Source organism: Danaus plexippus, chromosome 23, assembly GCF_018135715.1.
Source record: "Danaus plexippus chromosome 23, MEX_DaPlex, whole genome shotgun sequence".
NCBI lineage: Eukaryota > Metazoa > Arthropoda > Insecta > Lepidoptera > Nymphalidae > Danaus > Danaus plexippus.
The window spans coordinates 1,643,123-1,663,062 of NC_083551.1; the positions used below are offsets into that span (position 1 = coordinate 1,643,123).

The 19,940-nt window shown below is 30.3% G+C and overlaps 2 protein-coding genes and 1 long non-coding RNA gene across 4 annotated transcripts in view; 2 read left to right on the plus strand and 1 right to left on the minus strand.

Annotated features, from left to right (window-relative positions):
• Window positions 1-13,536, minus strand: part of LOC116774950 (G protein-coupled receptor kinase 2) — a 37,515-nt gene extending 23,979 nt beyond the window's left edge. The window contains exons 1-2 of one of the 2 annotated variants that reach the window (XM_061524033.1): window positions 13,024-13,536; window positions 4,272-4,367 (exon numbers count right to left, since the gene is read on the minus strand). In XM_061524033.1, the coding sequence (XP_061380017.1) occupies window positions 4,272-4,367; window positions 13,024-13,075 (148 nt within the window). In that variant the 5' untranslated portion in view covers window positions 13,076-13,536. The remainder of the gene's footprint in view (window positions 1-4,271; window positions 4,368-13,023) is intronic. The other variant, XM_061524034.1, reaches the window with a different exon arrangement.
• Window positions 13,537-14,065: 529 nt separating this feature from the next.
• On the plus strand, window positions 14,066-17,986 carry LOC116774812 (uncharacterized). The gene is made up of 3 exons (XM_032667576.2): window positions 14,066-14,364; window positions 14,557-14,713; window positions 15,171-17,986. Exons 1-3 carry the CDS (start codon window positions 14,169-14,171, stop codon window positions 17,770-17,772), a joined length of 2,955 nt encoding a protein of 984 aa, XP_032523467.2. The 5' UTR covers window positions 14,066-14,168; the 3' UTR covers window positions 17,773-17,986.
• A 218-nt stretch (window positions 17,987-18,204) lies between these two features.
• Window positions 18,205-19,209, plus strand: LOC116774807 (uncharacterized). The gene is made up of 2 exons (XR_004353785.2): window positions 18,205-18,533; window positions 19,051-19,209. It is a non-coding gene; the product is annotated as an uncharacterized LOC116774807 (long non-coding RNA).
• The last annotated feature ends 731 nt before the right edge of the window (window positions 19,210-19,940 follow it).

Below are 19,940 nucleotides of genomic sequence, written 5' to 3' on the forward strand. Positions count from 1 at the left end.
GAGTTCTACTGCAGATTAAAATGAATGTTATCAATATTTTTGTCACGAAAAATTAAGAAAAATTACAAAAAAATAAAAAAATAAAGTATAAAAAACATATCTGTATCCATTTAAACAGATTACCCTAACAAAATTTTATAATAGTTAACAGCTGCACTTTCACTTTAACGTCTTAATTCGTATTACCAAACTCATACTAAGAACATTCATTAAACGGTCAAAATTTTAAAAATTATTAGTACATTTAAACGGTATCCAAAAACGTACATAGACACAATATATTTTATTCACAAAATGATAAGTTTTTTTTATGAAGCGCGTCAATAGTGCTATGTATACAGAATCACAAGTACTGACGTACGATCAGGTCGCCTTGACGGGCCTGTACAGAATAAATGAATTTAAATTAACAAATAAGACGCTAGGAAAAAAATATTAAATATCTTAACATGAAATATAGAGATATACATATATATATATATTGTATTAATTGAATAATTCCATATAATTTATCTAACTTAGAAGCTTTATTTAGCTAAATCACATTAAAATATATATATACAATTAATCCTTATATGGTATAACGAGCGACCATAATAGATAAAACAATTGAAAAATATTAAAAGTCATATTAACAAACAAAAAAAACAACTAAATATCTAGTTAAGAATTCAGTAAGAATTTTTTTTACGTTTAAGTAACTCTGATTCGACTGACTGACTCCTATATATAACAGATCAAAGACAGGGCTGTGTAGTGAGTGTGACAAAAATAGTTAAGGGATTCTGTTATTACTTAATTCTATTGAAACTTATTTGGTAGGAACGTCCAGCGACTTGAGATCGTCACTGGAGAATTGGAACGAGGCTAAAAATAACACATAGCCCACATCTCCGAGTTCAGTATTGATAAAAAAAAAACACACACACATACAAACACACTCACATTAAGTATATAACATACAAATAACAACAAATTAAATATATATATAAATCTAACTCCGTTTGTAACGACAGATATATAAAAAACGAATTGATTTTCATGCAACTAAAACAAGTAATGGCCAATGATTTTAGATCGACCCCATCAACAAACGAAACAAGCCTAACATGTGGTTACAGCAATTAAAATTCCCATGAGGAATTCTCCGTTAATGTCCCAACACCATATATTTACACAATTTATGCTTTATGTCTTTATAATCTGACAGGAGCCGTTATTTATTCTTGATGACAAAATAAATCGTAAATTCAATTTCCCCCTCGGACAGTATAACCATTTTCGGCGGACTGACACATACATACATATTAAAGAACTTAAAAGCATAACGAAAACGTTCAGCTTTGCGTCCAAGTGACAGACCTCTCATTTATCGATAGATTTGTGCCGAATGAACTTTATATGTCGATGTTAAAAGTCGATAGTTCTTTTTTTCTTATCGAACTATTTATTTGAATTAATTTTTGTCAACGCTCGATTCATAGGAGGAAAGTCAACGAATTTACCGATTTCGATGCGGTTTTTTTCATTTGATAGGCAATTTCCTTGCGGTGGTTATTATATTAATTTTTTGTTTAACATCTCTCTAGCAGTGTTAGTGTATCAGTTGTTGTCCAAACTAATGTTATATATTTTTATCTTATGATTACTTGATTTGCCAGTTGTTTCTTTTTTTTTTATTTACTTTATAATTATCTATGAATAAAAGCTATTTAAGTACTTTGCTTCAGTAATAATGTTTATATAATTCAACTCATATATGTTTAACATATGACATTAAGTACTATTTCCCTCTCTATATATTTAATTTAAAAAACGTTTTTATTATTCTCATTTAGATGGCTAACTATCGAATATTAAATACCACTTATACTACAACTCTGTACTCGACAATAATACTGAATAACCCTGTAATAATGTTATATAAAGTTTATATACAAAAAATATTAAATCCATCAGACGCGGACAGCCCTAACCCGCCCTACAGATTTGTAATAAGTAGGGACATCCTATGCGGGATTAGGAAATACAGTTTGTATTAAATTTAATAAGACAAATTATTTACGAATTACATGACACAGAACTGGTCTCATATATATATATAGCATCATCATCAATAAACTGAAGACTTAATTATATCAGATTTATCGTAATTTTCGTTATTTTTTTCTGTTAGCTTGCGTTATTCTTTTTCCCGTCATATGTCATAGTAGAATACAAGCCGATGTTCAATTATTCGGCTGAATGTTCACGTATTCATACAATTTAATTGCTGTCTAAAAAGAGGTCATATGTGCTTTAGATCTTGGAATCTCTTTGATGTATCTGAAAGGGTCATGTAAACGGTCCCTTATTTTCGTTTGCTTGCAAATAATTGAAATTCAGCTTCGTAAGTTCAATTTAAGAACAATACAGCGAAGGCTTCATATGATTTCAGCTGAAGGAAAAATTGTTATTTATTTATATTCTGAGCTATTGTTAAATGTCTCATTTTAACAAGCCAAGCTGACCTCGGATACAGATATTATCTGTGATATCAGAGCGGTCAACCAATTTCACTCAAAGATGTATTTGTTTTAATATCAAATATCAGCGAATAGAAAAAGGTCTAAGATTACTGAAGGAAAAATATGATGAAAATTCCCAACAGGAAATCCTTGCGAGACTGTATTACCTAAAGTGTTTATCTAACTGACCACGGAAAAAAAAGACGACCCTTATTTATCATTACTGCTTTCATATTAAAATTATTCATAAAAATAACTCGCTACCTCCAGTATTAAAATTTACAAAAACACATACAAGCGACATTTTTTAATAAATATCTAGATGATTAATTTCACATTATCTTATCCAGGTTCATGTATTGTCCATGATTTAAAAATAATCGTAATATGATTATCAAAATGACTCACAAAATATTTTAAACCAAGCAATTGTTCGTTTGTAATATTTTAGTTAGAGACGAATATACTTTCACTGCTAACATCAAATCTCCTCACAATCGTGATACAGAAGTGAAAGTTTATATATTTGGATGTTTGTTACGCAATAGCCTCAAAACGGCGTCTTTCTTGGTCCTGAGCTGGCGTAGTTTAAATTCATACACGAAATTTAATATCGGATACACTCCGAATCAACACGAACGGAACTAGCTTTGGGAATGTAGATATAAAAAAAATATGGCCACTATTATAATTAGGAGATATAATCAAATTAAATATAAACCACAGACTGCTTTAAACTGTTACTTCTTTAATTTCATTATTCATACTGTGATTGTAATTATCTTAACAGAACTCTCGTCAATCTCAGTACAATAAACTTATGATTAATTAAAAAAAAAAAAGTCACAAAAAATGTCATCCCACTACTAATATATAATTATCAACATAACTTACACTAATGTTAAACTAAGTTGTGTCAAATAGATTTGTAATTGAATAAATAAGAGTCGTATAGATAAAAAATTTAATCAAACCCTTGAAAAATAAAAATTCATACAAAAAATATGGAAGCTTTCTCTTATAATAATTTACTGCTATGAAAATAAATGCCGCTATAAACATTTATAACGCTAAGCCCATAACAGTGATGGGCAAAGAAGGGTTGTTAGACTTATATCCAGCTATCTCTTTCATTATTAACATTGAAGAAAGAGATGGCATTACATCCATATCATGTGTGGTTTATAATAAATGTGTGGCTTTGTCCGGTATAAAACAGATACGAAAAGATTTTGGGTGATAATTTAAATAAAAAAAAATTACATCAGGCCGAATATAAAAAAAAAATATTTTTAGTTGAAAAAAAAGTTTTTATTTTTTATTTTCACTATCTTCAATGATACCTAACTGGTAATTATTTTTTTTATCATCAGAATGTACCTAATAATTATTCGTGCCAGTTCTTTTATTGTACAAATAAAATAAAAGAACCTCTTTAATCAAAAATACCAATTACATTTTTTGGCTAACTGTCCCAAAAAAAAGTTGGCATAATAATATATGGATGTCGTTTTGTTTATGACCATATATCACAATGAATCATGAGTAACAAACATATATTTAATTAAAAAAATCAACATTATTACTGAAAATATTCTCTTATATATATATATATATATATATATATATAAGAGAATATATATATATATATATATATATATATATATATATATAAGAGAATATATATATATATATATATATATATACCATTAGATCGAGAGTTGTCTGACTGTTTATATACTAAGACTATAAGCTAAAACTCACCTATTTTTGTCTTTATATCTAAGCATTGCGATATGTGAGGGAACTGAAGTATTTTTCGCCATTTTTTGCTTTTCCCCTTGTTGCTATCGGAACCACCTGAGGAATAAATTAAAATGTTAACATTACTGATTACACTAATAGATTTTAAACAATCATTTAAATTCTAAACGGCAATTAACCATCGATTAGCGATTTATGGATATTTTAAGTATAGATCTTCAGTATTGAGTATCCTTACCACGGAGTTTCTATAGCCAAACTAAACACTCACAGTTTCAATTTTGTTTATAAATCTTCAAGCATGGTAGTACCGAAGTAGGTATAGGAATCCAAGACTGCAAATTAACTGTATTTATTTTGACGGTATAAACGCATGGTAAGATAATATGTATAATTAAATTATTTTTCATATCAAAATTATTATGCGCTATTTTTTTAAATCTTTTTTAATCAAACAAAAATTATATTTTTTTTATAACCATAATAATCAAAGGAAAAATATTTATAAAGGAAAATTTTAAAGATATTACCAGAGAGACCTTACTTTGAATAAAGTATCTCTGTCTCTATTTTAACATTGAAGGTTCCTCGTAATTATTATGTCGGGTAAATTTAATTTCTACACCATCTTCAGTTAGAATTATATTATCAACTAGCTGTTGCCTGCGGCTTTGCCCGCACGTTAAGCCCCCTTTTAGATACGTGTTATCCTTGTGAGATTTTATTCGTTATCGAGAAACACTTTATCAGATCCTGACGTGGTGACAATGGAACTACCTCAGTACTATGACCTTTTCATAAAAAAAATAATGTAGAAAATTGACCTTTAATTTGAAGCAGTAATAGCGTTACAAACTTAAAAGTTAAATTGAGAAATCGGTTAAAAAGAACCTATGGATTATCTCATGAGTCATGACATTGTCTATCCGTAAGCGAAGTTACTGTCAAAATTGATCCAACCGTTCTTGAGATTAAGCGGAACAAATAGACAGACAGTAATTTATCAAAATTGTATTTTCTAAGTATATAACATAAATTTAAATGCGTTAAGTTAAAATTTCTTAATTAGTAAATGCAAACAGACTATATATATAGTCAACTTTTCACTGTACTGAGTCACTGAAGCGGTTTGAAAAATTTTACCTATTACATTAGAGTATTAAATGTAGTTGAACGTTAAACGGGAAACGCTTCGTATGTAGTAGGTTGAAAACTGGTTGTAAGGATACGGGTAAAAATGTGTGATATTAATTAAGACATGAAAAAAATAACAACACACCTACTGTTATATAGAAATAGATCAAACTAAGTCATATTCCAATAAAAGCTAAGCTAGTACAAGAATATATTTTTTGGAACAAAGCATATAAAAAAATATTGTGTGTTTTTTTTTTATTAAACGTAAATTAAGATGAAAAGAAAGTTATTTCTATAGCGAAAACCTTAAAAAATATTCACATTTTCACATAAATTGCCACCGGTTAGAAACTTTTTAATTTTGATTCTGTATTAGTAAGCACGCACTTCACAACGGAAATGTTTGAACAATTTGTTTGCTAGCTTTTAAAAGGCTTGAATTTTTTAAATGAAATTATTTATAACATGAAATTTTTGTAACAATTGTTAATGTTATCAAAATCATAACAGCTGTTCCGTCAGTAATGTTTGCGTATACGAAAATTATAGAATAAATGTGGCTGAGATGAAACAGTGTCACGTGTGTAAAATGTGTATAACTCTGATAAAAATTTTATAACATATTCGTCATGTACAGCCCGCTAATGTATAGTTGTGATATTTACTTGCCCGTTTTGCTCTCACGCAAAAACTACTTGACCGATTTTGATTCAACTAAACAGTAATATAGCTTAAAAATCAGATTAACGCTAAGCTTATTTATTACGTAATACTGTGTATCCGTGAGGTCACGGCATTACAGTTGTGTAGTGTATGAAGTGACGTCACATAGACCAATGTTATTATCAATTCCGAATTGCACGACAAATTCGGGGACAAAAACTAGTATAAAATATTGGACTGTGGACGATATAAAACAACAACACGCAAGCAGTTTAACACAAATCATAAAATAAAATCAATAAGTTTAAATACTTTTAGTAATAAACCTATGACGATAGTTATAATACATATTAGTTTATTTGTATAAATATATTACCTAATATATCTGCGAGGTTACATGAGAAAAAAACTTAAAAACCTCTCGTATTTAATCAAACGATGTAAACTCGTGTTAAGGGTATATACAATATGAAAAAATAAATTCATATCTCTAAGCAGTTTAACTTTTTATTGGACGCCAGATAAAGCTATCTTAGTTTTACTGATCTGATAAACTGAATAAAAAGATAAAGATAAACCTTGCTATCTTTATGCCAAAATATCTGTTTATATACATACATACATATATATTTATATATATATCTATATGTATATATATATATATATATATATATATATATATATAATTCTGCCATACGTGTGTATGGCACTGAACTCCTCTTGCTCGGCTGGACCGATTTTAATGAGTTTTTGTGCATGCACTTGCCTTGTCCCATAGATGGTTTAGATTCACATACAGTCCGACAGATGGCGCTGCAGGCGGTATGTACATAAGTTAATTACAATGAAAACGCTGCATGTAGGCTACTTCATTTGTTTTACATATCTGAGTGGAGTCGCAGGCAAATAATTTACTTAATATATTTTACTTCTACGCTGAGAACAGAGAGCTAATTAGGAAACAATGTTACATTAACATGTAAACTTACTTTATACCGGAGTAATTATTTAATATATATTAGAAGATTGAAGTAAAAAGCTTGTACGAGATACATTTTCTTTTCAACGGCATTTTGTGTTAAAAAAATTTACTTGTAGAAGATTTATGTTGAATTTCTGACTTAGTTAATAGCTGTAGGAACACATAAAAACATTTTTAACCATATATTAAAAATGCATATATTATACGAGGTAAATATACTAAAATTGTTTTTTTTTGACTTTTGTCTATCTGTATATTCCCGCTAATCTCTGAAAGGGCTTGATCGTTTTTGACGAGACTTTCACAGTTGTACAGATTATGTAGCAGGGAATGATTTAGAATACTTTTATTACAAAGTTTTTATTATTTTTTAATATTTATAATGAGATATAAGACTTTTGCTAGTACTCATTGAAATCAAACTAATATATTCGGATATACTAGGCGATTTTAAATATTTTAAATACATACTCCCGACGTTTCGGTCACTTCGCAGCAATCGTGATCACGGACAGACGAGATGACTCTCATCTCGTCGTAAATCCGAAAATATTAGTTTAATTTTAATATATATAGTTTAAATGTAATATTCTATATAAAAAATATATGATAGTGGAAAGGTATTGTAAATATAATATATAGAAAATATTTTGTTATTGAGATAAAATCATCAAATATTGTTATAAAAGGTCAATAACATTTCGATGTTTAATTAATTGATCATAGGAATCCATTTCGTCTGACCATTTTTAGGGTTCCGTACCGAAAGAATAAAACAGGACGATATTACTAAAATTTCCGTTGTTTGTCCGTCTCTCGCAAGACTATATCATGAACCGTGATAGTTAGACGGTGGTCACATGAGAGGAATTTATAATCTATAATCGCTTTTCAAACAAGAACTAAACAAAAAATATAAAAAATTATATTCAAGGCAGATGAAAACATTTTTTTACTAGTTTTTACGGTTATCAATTATTATCACTGAACCGTCCATAAACAAGTCCGACTCGCACTTGGCCTAATTTTTTGTTATATCGCATCTCAGCTTAAACACTATTCATTAAGTCCTATGTAAAACGTGCTGTTTCAAAAACAAAATTTCTATTTATAGTCAAAGCTTTCCAATCTTATATGGATATGGTAATATGAGAATTACCATAAAATCTGCATGTAGAGGTTGGAAACCTCGTAGGCGGACACGTATATATTTTTACACGTAGATGTAATTAATAATATGGTGAGGTGAATAGTTTTGATGATATATAAATTTTTATGAATAGTTGTAAAAAAAAATAACAATAAACAATATATATATGTATATAGAAGAAAATATATAGTGAGAGTGATGATTCAATTGAAGGAAAATAATTTGACACGAACTGAATTCGAATCTACAACCTCCGGAAGAACGACAGTTACTTTTCAAACTAAGCCACCGTGCTATTGATATCAATAGGTCGTCAGCTTTATTGAATATATATAAATACAAAGAGTCTCAATTCATTCTTGTTTGTTTTCATCTAAAGTTATTACATTTACAACTACGCACACAATAAATTAATTGTAAAATTTTGCAAAAAAAAAAATATTTCTTTAGTAACAAAATGAAAACCAATAAAAAAAAATTAAATTGCTGTAATTATATAATTATCCAACTTCAAATAAAGTGGATTCGATTGCGACCTCTTTTTAACTATATCCAACGAGGACTTATAAAATGGCGACTGACAGATTATATTTTTAAGGATATCAGATGTCAGTAGGTGTTGTATATTGAAGTGCTTACAAAACGGTTCGTTTATGCAAATATCTAATCATTCCATATAAGATAATTGTAAAGGTATTTTAATTATATCTAAAAGGACGTTTAATGACTGTGGGAATATTGATTGAAGCTAAACCGTGGCTGAGAGTGTTGGTTACAAATATTCGGAAAATTTTAATCAGCTGTACCGATATAAAAACTCATTTATAAGATTTTTGTAATGACAGAAGAATGAGCATCACTGCTAGTAGATAGGCCGTCTAGAAAAGGCTTTATTTATTACAGGTTCTTTTCCACACAAGAGAGACTGAACCTCTGCATAGCCTGTATCCGTCTTTATAGTGTTTGATTATAAAATAATACCAAATAATATATTTTTTTCTTAATCAACTGAAACAATAGCTTTTAATCTATACACTCATTTATTTTAATAATAATATATATGCTAGTTTTTGTCCGCGACTTCGTCTGCGTCAATGTAAGAAATAGCAATGTATAGCCGACCTTGTAAGCGCTTTAGTGGCAGTAAGCAAGCAAATTTTGGATTTTTTTAAGTTAATATTTTAATCTTTTTCAACTGAATTACATGAAAAGTATCCAATGTCCGTCTCCTGGTAATAACTAATAAGCTACCTACGTTCTTTAGTTATATCACGACCTATTTTCTATATATATATATACATACACGGAACATTTAAATAGCCTGATACATAAATAAATCATCTCAAACACACTTCTATAGTACCTATTTAATCCTATTTCAAATCAAAAACCAGTCGCAATACTGCAATATCATATATAATGTATTTTTTATATCGTATTATCCTCGCACTAGTTTCTAACGCCGCGCCGATCCGAACTCGGTGTGTTGCAATGATTCGCAATAAAATATCAGTCTGGTGCTCGGTGCGGTGTGATACAGAAAAAAAAAATATACGTCTTTTGTGGGAACAGTCGACTTAAAAGGGCTAATTGATCCAGTTTTGATACCGTTAGACATTTTTGTAAGTATTGAATTAATTGATTGGAATCAAATAAATCTAGTGTTGCCCTGTTTTTACTTTCAATTCATTCGTTATATTATAATAAATAATTTATAATTTTATGACTCAAAACAAATATTTAATCATATACAATTTTTGTTGCTTCATTAAATAAATTTTTTAAAAAAATGTACTAGAGTCGATATTCATTTGCTTACATGAAAAAAAAACACTGAATTCGGTAATTATAAAGACCTTTGTGGAATCGGACAAAGTATTTAATACAATCACAAATACGTTTATAATTTTGTTATTTATTTATAGACAGACTGATTCTTCTATTTATTTAAGTTAATAATTTTTTAATCACATCATTTACCTAAGACGTTATTTTAGGTTAAAAAATATAAGTACAAAACTGCATCTCTGGCGAAATAACAACTAAATTCATAAAAAAAATTGTTAATTTTTAATTAAAATTAATCTTATAGTAAATTTGATACAAAATACAAGTTATAAGAGTGTTAGGTATTAACTAAATAGAATCTTCTACTAAGATAATTATAGGAAAAATAAGATTTTTAGGAAAAAGCATACATATAAAAGTCGTGTGGGCCTAGAGGTTAAAGGCCCGCCTCTCGTGCATGAGGGTGCGGGTTCAAAACTTGGCAAGTACCAACGTGATTTTTCCTGGTCATAGTTATTTTCTAAGAGTAGTTAGACACCAGTGACAGACGGTGAAGCAAAACATCGTGAGGAAAGCTGGACTTTTAATTTCAAATTATAAGTTTGAATTCACCAATCCGCCTCGAGCAAGCGTGGTGATCAATATTCTGATCTTCTCCATGTGAGAAGAGGCCTTTGCTCAGCAGTGAGCACCAATAAGCTGATGATGATGATGAATAATATTAAATACTTTGACATTTATTTTTAAGTAATACATTAACGCGCTTCCGCTCGAAAAATTTCGAACACGATAGATAGCGTCTACGTAGGTACGTATATGAGTTAGAAACACAAACGTATAGTTTGGAGTTAAAAACTGCTAGTAAGTGTGTTCAGTACACCTGGTTAAAAGCTTGACACATCACGAATCCTTATAAACCCAATGATTTACGAACTCTATATAAAATTTAATATGTGCGAATGGTTTCTGTCCGTCTATTTTATATCTTACGTTGAAAACACTAAGCCGGTTTTAATGAAATCTAGCATATAGCTAGGTAAGACCTCGGAAAAATATATATACGAATCTATAGCTCTAACTTCAACATTAATATATATTGTTACGTTTATAACTTACAAATATTGTACACAAAATTACTTATATTCTAGATCTAGACCCACACTTACGAAATAAAAAAAAAAAGATTGATTTATAGAAAATGCACAGTTTATAATATATTTTAGTATTTGTAAAAAAAAAAGAAAAACAAATTGTAATGAGCACTTCCAATACGATGTATGTCAGCTATTATCCGTGGCGTGCGACATTACTAAGGTATTTTATCTAAAGTGTTTTACGTAACTGATCAGTCTTAGAAAGCTGCCACGATCACCACGACATAATAATATATAAGCTTGTTGCATGCCACATGGTAAAAACATCGCGCCGATCATGAGATTTAATATTCACCCTTGTTGCATGCCATGTGGTGGCTTCGTATGTGATAATTAAAATGAAAGAACATATTTATCATTGTACATTCTTAATACAATGTACCAAAGCGATTTGTTTCAGATTTTTAAGTGACAACAATGATTACTAAGTTTTGTATGTGTATTTACTTGTTAACCACAATGTACTTAACAAACTCTTTCAATATGTATATATATATATATATTAGAGATTTAGTGAGAAATGATCCTAATACAATATCTATATTACTACATAAAAAACAATCTTATAGGAAAGTTCAAACAAACTGTATAGATTATTATTTTTTATGACATTGTTGACAGTATGAAGAAAAAAAAATAAACAAATAAAAATGATAACTAATGTTGTAATTAAAAAATAATGGATTAATATGGCTGTAAGTAAATTATTACAGAAGAATTTATTTAAAAAAAATATACTTTCTTTATACATATTTAATATTCCATGATATATTACATATTTTCATATTCTTTGTTGGTATGTTGACTTAAACTAGCTGAGTAAAAATTGATAGATAAAATAAATAATTTTCCTCACATTAATGGTTGATACAAATTTTTTTAATAAAATATAATCAATAACAATTAAATACAAACGCAAAAAAACTTACAATTATTCATTTTTTATTTATTTTTATAATAAATAAATAAAAATATATTTTTAGCTCATCATTTGACTAAAACTGTGAGTTAGTTTTCAGTGATATTTCTTTAAGAAACATATTTACGGAATAAAAAATATACCAACATATTATATTAATTAAATAAGTAATTAAAACGAAGGTTGAATGACAGATCATCTTTAACAGAAAATGTAATTATATACATATAGATGTATAAACATATATTATAAATAATAGGAAAAGGCTTATACAATGATATAATTCATATGCATACATGGATTTATGTTTAATAAGAGTCATAAAAGATATTAACTTTAATCTGATTTTTATTGTTGATGAATTATAATGACTTTATTTATCCAAATTTTATATAATTTTAATGTCAAAATGTCAGATAAATTCAATTATTTAGAGTACAGATCAGAGTTAAAAAATGTAGACGGATATTCTATAATTAAATATCAAATGTCATAACTAAAGAGGATCACTATAAATGTAACAAGTCAATATTATTATGCCAATGTTACCTACATGTGGATGATCAAGCATTAATTATAATATATTATTAAATTAAAAAATATATTTGTATATCATCCAACAATTTCGTAGTTTTCTTTTAATTGAAATCGTATATAAACAGTAATTTAACATAAACATGCAACAGCTGATTATTAATTGAAATGAGTTTGTTTGCCTTGTTGATAAGAAATGTAATTATTTCCTTTTATTTGCACTCTGTATGTGGACATGTTCAGTTTAATCAAAACTTGCACAGCAGAGACGAACGTTAGTCCGATATATTTATGATATTAACGATAGGTTACCAACGGTCATCGAACCTTGTTTACTAGATTCACCGTAAACAAAAATTTACGCATCATTTCATTTTGATTTTTAATGAATGTTTATTAATATCATGAATTGTAAAACAACTCACCCTCTCTGGCTTTCAAGTACACAGTGTTGGCTACAATGTTTTCTAATTCCATCAGTTCCAGTGTGCCGGATAATGTAGACCCTCCAGAAAGGTAACCGCCGTTGCGGCCGTTTTGCCGCCCACGACGCAGATAGGCAGCCCATCAATGAACTAGCCGTCCCGCACTCAATTTAACACAACACACCATCAGCTCAGTAAACACAGCAGAAGATATACTCAGCGGAAACCGAACACGCAAACGCTTAAGCCGCGATCTCACAAGGGTGTGACGACTTCAAAACTAACTCGCATTTCAGTTTTTTAACCGGGAAACAGTTAGTTGTCTTCGTTTTATTAACAGGGATGAAATAAGCCGGTCGGTTTTATTCAGTCCTATGTTACACAGAACACGCCCCGAGACCGTATAGTTATTGACGACAACGATACGCTACAAATGACCACCACCACAAAGTAGTAGATACAGTGTTGTTACCACTGAAGCTTCTTCGAGTCGATTGCTACTATTTATTGCAAGTTTTTTATCATTACAACCTGTTTTCTTACAAATTTCGTAAATTAATAATATTGCTAGGAAAAAACTTCCAATTACATTTTTAATATATTGTAACTAATTTTTTCTTCAAGGACATATTAAAGTCTAATTTTTGATTATCAACTATATTGATATATAAACAAGACCATTATGCAAAATCGATTAATATTTTTTTAGTAGTTAATTAATATTCCAGATTAGTTATTTTAATGAAAGTTTAGTTGCACATATATTTAAAAAAAACTTTTCAGTAGTTTTTCATCACTGTGGCAATAAGAAAAAAATCTATCACATTGTTAACAGTCACAATAATGCCAACTTTTAAAAATGTTACATTTATTGTTAAAACGTTGTAATGTTTATGTTGAAGATGTTTTAACTGTACAGACAATTTATATTTATAATAATAAATAGGTAGTGTCTGTATAATATAATAAATTCCAGATAATTCCATATAAAATCCAGTATGATGTATCTGACTTCAAATTCAATCCGTCAGATTGTTACGTCAAAAAAATGACAGTTGACAGTGATATTTGTTAACAAATTTCGCGGCATGCCACTCACATGTTAGACTTTAAAATGTAATATCATTAAATATTATTTATTTAAAATGGCCACTGATCCTTGCAAAATCTGTGGTAGCACGGATCTAAACCTCGTTGACGGGTTTTATTACTGTGTTGAATGCGGCACTCAGGATGTCAATGCCAGGGAGACCGTCGTTGAACAAACTATGTTGGCGGATGGAACTTTTGCCCATACTACCATCAAAAAATACAAAACCGTCCTTGAGGATTCCATCGAGAGTATGTCAATAGTGACCCCTTATACATATCTTCACTAGAGACCTACCAATTTTCATTATCTACATAGCCTAAAATAGACTTGAAAATGTACCTTAAATTTGAATATTGTTAAATATACTGCGGCGTAATTTTTTTATTTAATTTTTATATCAAATCTTTAAGACTGGATTTGATTTTAATTTCATGTTTCAGTGAGTGGAGAGTGGCATAAATGGCATGCATATAACTTCATCCTGTCTGGTCTAACTGATGAGCTTATAGCTCTGGGTGCAGCACCCAGTGTCAAAACAGTTGTTATGTGGATCTGGGTGCGATATATTAAGAAGTTCCAAGTTAAGGAGGACAAGGAGTAAGTAAATATACTAAGTATTTTAACTTATTGTAACCATTTAAAACTGAATTTCAGATTACTTATTTTATTTATATAGTTATATGTGTAAGTTTATTTAGTAAATTTTTATTAATGTTTGAAAATTATAAATATTCATCACAGTTATAGTTATAACAATTAGGAAATGAGTACTAATTTTAATTTCATAATATTATATAATTTCATAAAAGCCATTTAAAAAATACATATATCTAGCCTCTACTACCTATATCACAGAGCACAGATAAAAAAAATTGGATTACTCTATATACATAAAAAAAAAAATGGTTTATAAGAAGCAAAGAAAACAACTTTTCTTTACACACACATGATATTCAGTATTAAAACATATTTGCAGCCAAGACTGAATAACAATTCGTGAGGAGTTTAAAATTTATAAATTGAAATAAAATCTAATTTTTCTTTATTTTTACAGAAACAACAATAATTTTGATGATGATAGTTTAGGCGGATCAAAGAAACATTGTGATAATTCTAGTATAATATCAAACGATCTCAGCACGGAGTCATTTAAGAGAGACACAGAGAAATTCAAACGTTACATAAATATAGTAACTAAAGGGACGTTACTGACCATATTATATTTAGCTTTAAACTTGGATAGAAGTGACATACAGCTGTCGCACATATTCCGGTACATAAGAGAGGGGCGGCTCAGTTTGTATACCTGTGTCAAATATGTGCCCAAGGAGCTCAGCACTAAATCAATACCTCACTGGATGAGTTTTGTCCGATGTCAGAATGAATACACACCGAAAGTAATACGAGCCATGGCGATGACGTTTTTCAAATGTCTCGATCTGGGAGTTCCTCTCGTACCCGATCTGAATAAAATCCTAACTAATTATATCAAGGAATTATGCTTACCAAAAGATTTTAAACGCTTGGTGCTATCTCTTATGAATTTAATGCCATGTGATCATTTGGTTATAAAAAGCTGTTGCGGGAGGAAAATTGTTCGTGTGCCGGATTACGAAGGTACTTGCATGGCTTACGTTCTGGTAGCCTTGAAATTATGTTTTGGCTGTGACGACGATTACGAAATGAAGCTGTCTGATGAAGTCGATAGAATCAATTGTGAGGAAAATCATTTAAGATCATATAAACTAGGAATGTATTCTGATCCGAGTGAGCGTCTCCTGTCATTCCGTGAATGGTGCACTTATTTGCAGTTTAGGAAAACAATTCTATGCAAATATTATCTACCGTTGGCACGACAGATGCATATGCCGATCGATGATGCTGTGTTAATGGACCATTTGGAGAAGAGGATCAAAAGAAAGCCTAAATTACGTGATGAAGTCACAATGGACATTTTGAATAAAATTATGCTCTCTGACGACAAAGTCGCGATACCTAAGACTGAGTTTCCAGCTACTTTGACGCCTATGACCTCTTACACAGATGTCATAATAGAGTACATACAAGACCCCGACTTCAAATTACTTCTCTGCGAAGATTTCTCTCAATATTCTCTCAAATATGCGACAACTGATTTAAAGTTACCAACCGAAGACTTTAAAATAAGAGGTGTCAGTAAGAACGGTAAAGTTATAAATCCTTACGTCGTTGGCACGCTGCAGGCTAGGAAAGGCGACAACACTATGGTGTTTATAAGAAATTGTGAGAATAAGAATTGGCTGAAAACTAAACCGCCCAGTGTAGAACATGTTGTGAAAGTAACCAGCAAAAGCTCGGACGATAGCGATCAGAGCTGCGATTCAGTTATAGACATAACGCAACCGGAAACAGACTTGAATGGAACGTCGACCGAAAAACCGGAAGAGGAAATAGAATTCGAAACAATCGATACAGAAGAATGGGATAAATCAATATTCGACGACGATTTCCTTGACTTGGAAGATAGAGATAATAAAAATGACAGCAAAGCTGGAAGCAACGAAAATATATTTGATTTCATTAATAACGAGAATGATGATATTGGTCATAGAGATTTTCAAGATAGTAAAATAGATTTACAGAATAGCATTAATGTAGAAGACGCGTACGAATCAAGAGACGAGGACGATTACGATCCAGAGACGTTCGATAGGAATAAAGCCATTAAGGAACTGATTGACTTGGCGTGCGAGAAATACAAGATACCAAAGCCAAAAGAAAAACAAACACAACCGAGGACACAGAAGAGGAAGAGCAGTTTGATAAATGACGAGACAGGAGTCGGCGAACCGAAAAGAGTCAGACAGATCGATAAACAAGCGAGAATGGAAGCTAGAACAGCCACTAAAGAAATATTAGCAGCGTATTACAAGAATATAGAAGAAGATATACTACAGCAAGTCTCTGAACACGTTAAAACTGTCATACAAAACACTGACATAGTAAACGAGACCGTTCACGAAGAACCTCCCGAAGAAACAACGGCTGATGGAAATATAGAAGAAAACAGTATTGAGAAAGAATCGAATCAGTCTGTGATAAGCAGCATCCATCCGAACGCTACTGTACTCGATACGTTAAACGACGAAGACGATCGCACGTACGAGCCAGTCGATCCCAACTTCGACGAGAAAACTCACGACATAAAACAACTGTACGTGAAATTTAATAAACAGGACATCAATGTATCAGATCACTTACTGGACATACAACATGATATTGACATCGAGAAAATTATTGAAAAGAAAATTGACGAATCCCAAAACGGTGTGACAGTGACACAGAGCGATAATGTTGAAGATATCGGTGATAGACACGAGAAACAAGTTCAGAAACAAACAAATAATACGTTCATTACTGAAAAGAGACTATATCCGGATCCGTTTATTAAGACGGAATTGAAGAAATACCGTTACTGGCTGCGTCATTATAAAACAATAACGTTCGCTCGCTGCCTGGATATGAATTACAAATTCGATTTAGAATTATTGGAGAACTGTCCAAAGAGTTTTATATTTGTCATAAAAGAATGCGCGGCCATCTTGGATTGCACAACATTCTGTCTTTACAAATGTATGCAGAATTTAGAAGTATCCTTGATGGCTTTAAATAAATAGTGCGCGCAGGTGATATTAGGTATAGGTTATCTGTGATATAAAAAAATATTGTTTTATCTATGATTTTATTTCGTCGATTTGCGCTTATTGACTATTTATTGTATTATTATTTATTATTGTAATGTTATGATGTCGTTGTAAGATTAACTATTTGTTACATAGAACTATTAAAAATGAGGTTGTAGTCTTTGAATATACGTTTTATATCTAAGAATGTATTGTTTTATTGTCGGGAAACGTCTGTGTGTGAGCCTTTTATTAAAGTCTACTCTACCTTCTATAATTACAACACAAAAAATTTAAATCTACTTTTTTTTAAGCAATTTACAAACTTATCTTGTCCTGGGAGCCAATATTAAAATTGAATTTTTTATCTGTAGGGAAATAAAATCGACTTAATCTATAGATAGAATTGACAACTGACTAAAAATATCGTAATGCAATGTTTCGATCAACTGAACTTAGATCCAAAGAGATTATATTACGGTAGTCGGTAGAAAAAGCTCAGTACTTGAAAATATATTTTCGTCCTTCCAATTTCAAAATATACAACACAATACGTCAAACGCTACGACAGCTCGTCAAAACTATTTATAGGAAAGTGTGAACGGTTTAATTGCGATACTAAAATGATTGGAAGAAATTTTCTAACTTTAATACGTCGCTCTGCATGTCGGCCTGCGATACAAGCTCCGAAGCGTAACTTCGCTCAAGTTGGATTGGCTGTCTCAACACCACCTCGGTGCCCGTGTTCGTATGGGGTGAGACATTTATTTTGTGTTCAGTATTAATACATCATTACCCAAATTCTTAGGGTGAGAACCGTACCGATAATATAAAAAAAAAATCAGATGAGCTTTGTAATGTACATACATATATTATGTAGAAACTAAATACATTAATAAAAACTGAATAAATTAAATTTTAACAGAATGTTTGTTACTTAATTCTCAAATATTATTATTAAATTTTATAGTAAAGTTGACACCGAAAATTAAAAAAATGGCGTTACTGATAGCGGCTCTACCTCCTATTTTTTTTGCTTCGCCTGTAGATACATTAATAAATTTTATAAAGTCCTCAATATTTATAAAATATACGTATATTTACGTATACGTACATTTTATTTAATTGTTTTGTCCTCAGTTTGTAAAAAAATGAATAGATTCAATAATTGTCAAATATTCTAAATAAAAGTTATTCACACTTTGTAGCGATATTTCTTTCTTTCTATTTGGTTTATACGTAATAAAAACATAGATTTTTTTTTTGTTTTAGGAAAAAATTCTACATGCCTTATTCATGTTGGTGGTGTGGCTGAGCCCCATGGCTTATTTTTTGACGCAAATAAAAGTATGGAGGAGAGAGTACATCGATTGAAGAGTTTTTCTAGCTTTAGAAAATTGAAATTTCTTATAAATTAATACCTAGAACCGAGTTACACGTTTTTTATTTACTATTTTTAATAACTATCACTTAAATATTTTAAATGACAGGTATGGAATTAAAAGTATTATCACAAGGTATACTTAGTTATCTTACAATTTAAATTCCCAACGCAATTCTCAGTATTTTCCGGTGAAGCCATTGCTATTCTTGAAGCTATTCTGTATGCGAAGTCCCACAGATTAAAACAGACTATCATTCTGACCGACTCCCTAAGCTGTCTTGAATCAGTCAAAAAACCCTTTTAAATGTAAGTATAGGACTCCGGTCTAATATAGGTCTCAGGTCATGTATGTTCTGCTACACATTTACACTAGATTAGGATCAGAGATCACACTATTTGTGAATGTATCCTTGACGAAGGTTTCGTTCTCCATTTTCTCTTCAGCTGTCCTACACTCCTCCTCCCCGTCAACATTTCCCGTCCTTTAAATACCGAATATTTGATGTCGTTGGTGTTTGGTCACTTTAGTAAATTTATATGTAAATATATTAAAATCAATAGAATGAAGCTGTAACAAATTGTTTAACCTGTATATAATATTAGACTTAGTTAACCTTTTTTTATACAGTATATATGTACCTCCTATGTTTGCATCTAATTGAACTTGTGTTGTTTGAGATCTACTAAGAAAGTTTTTAACTGTGACTTCAGTCGAGGCTGTAAAATTTTATTTCATTCAAAAGTTAATCCCGGATCATATCTCCTCCGTTCTACACAA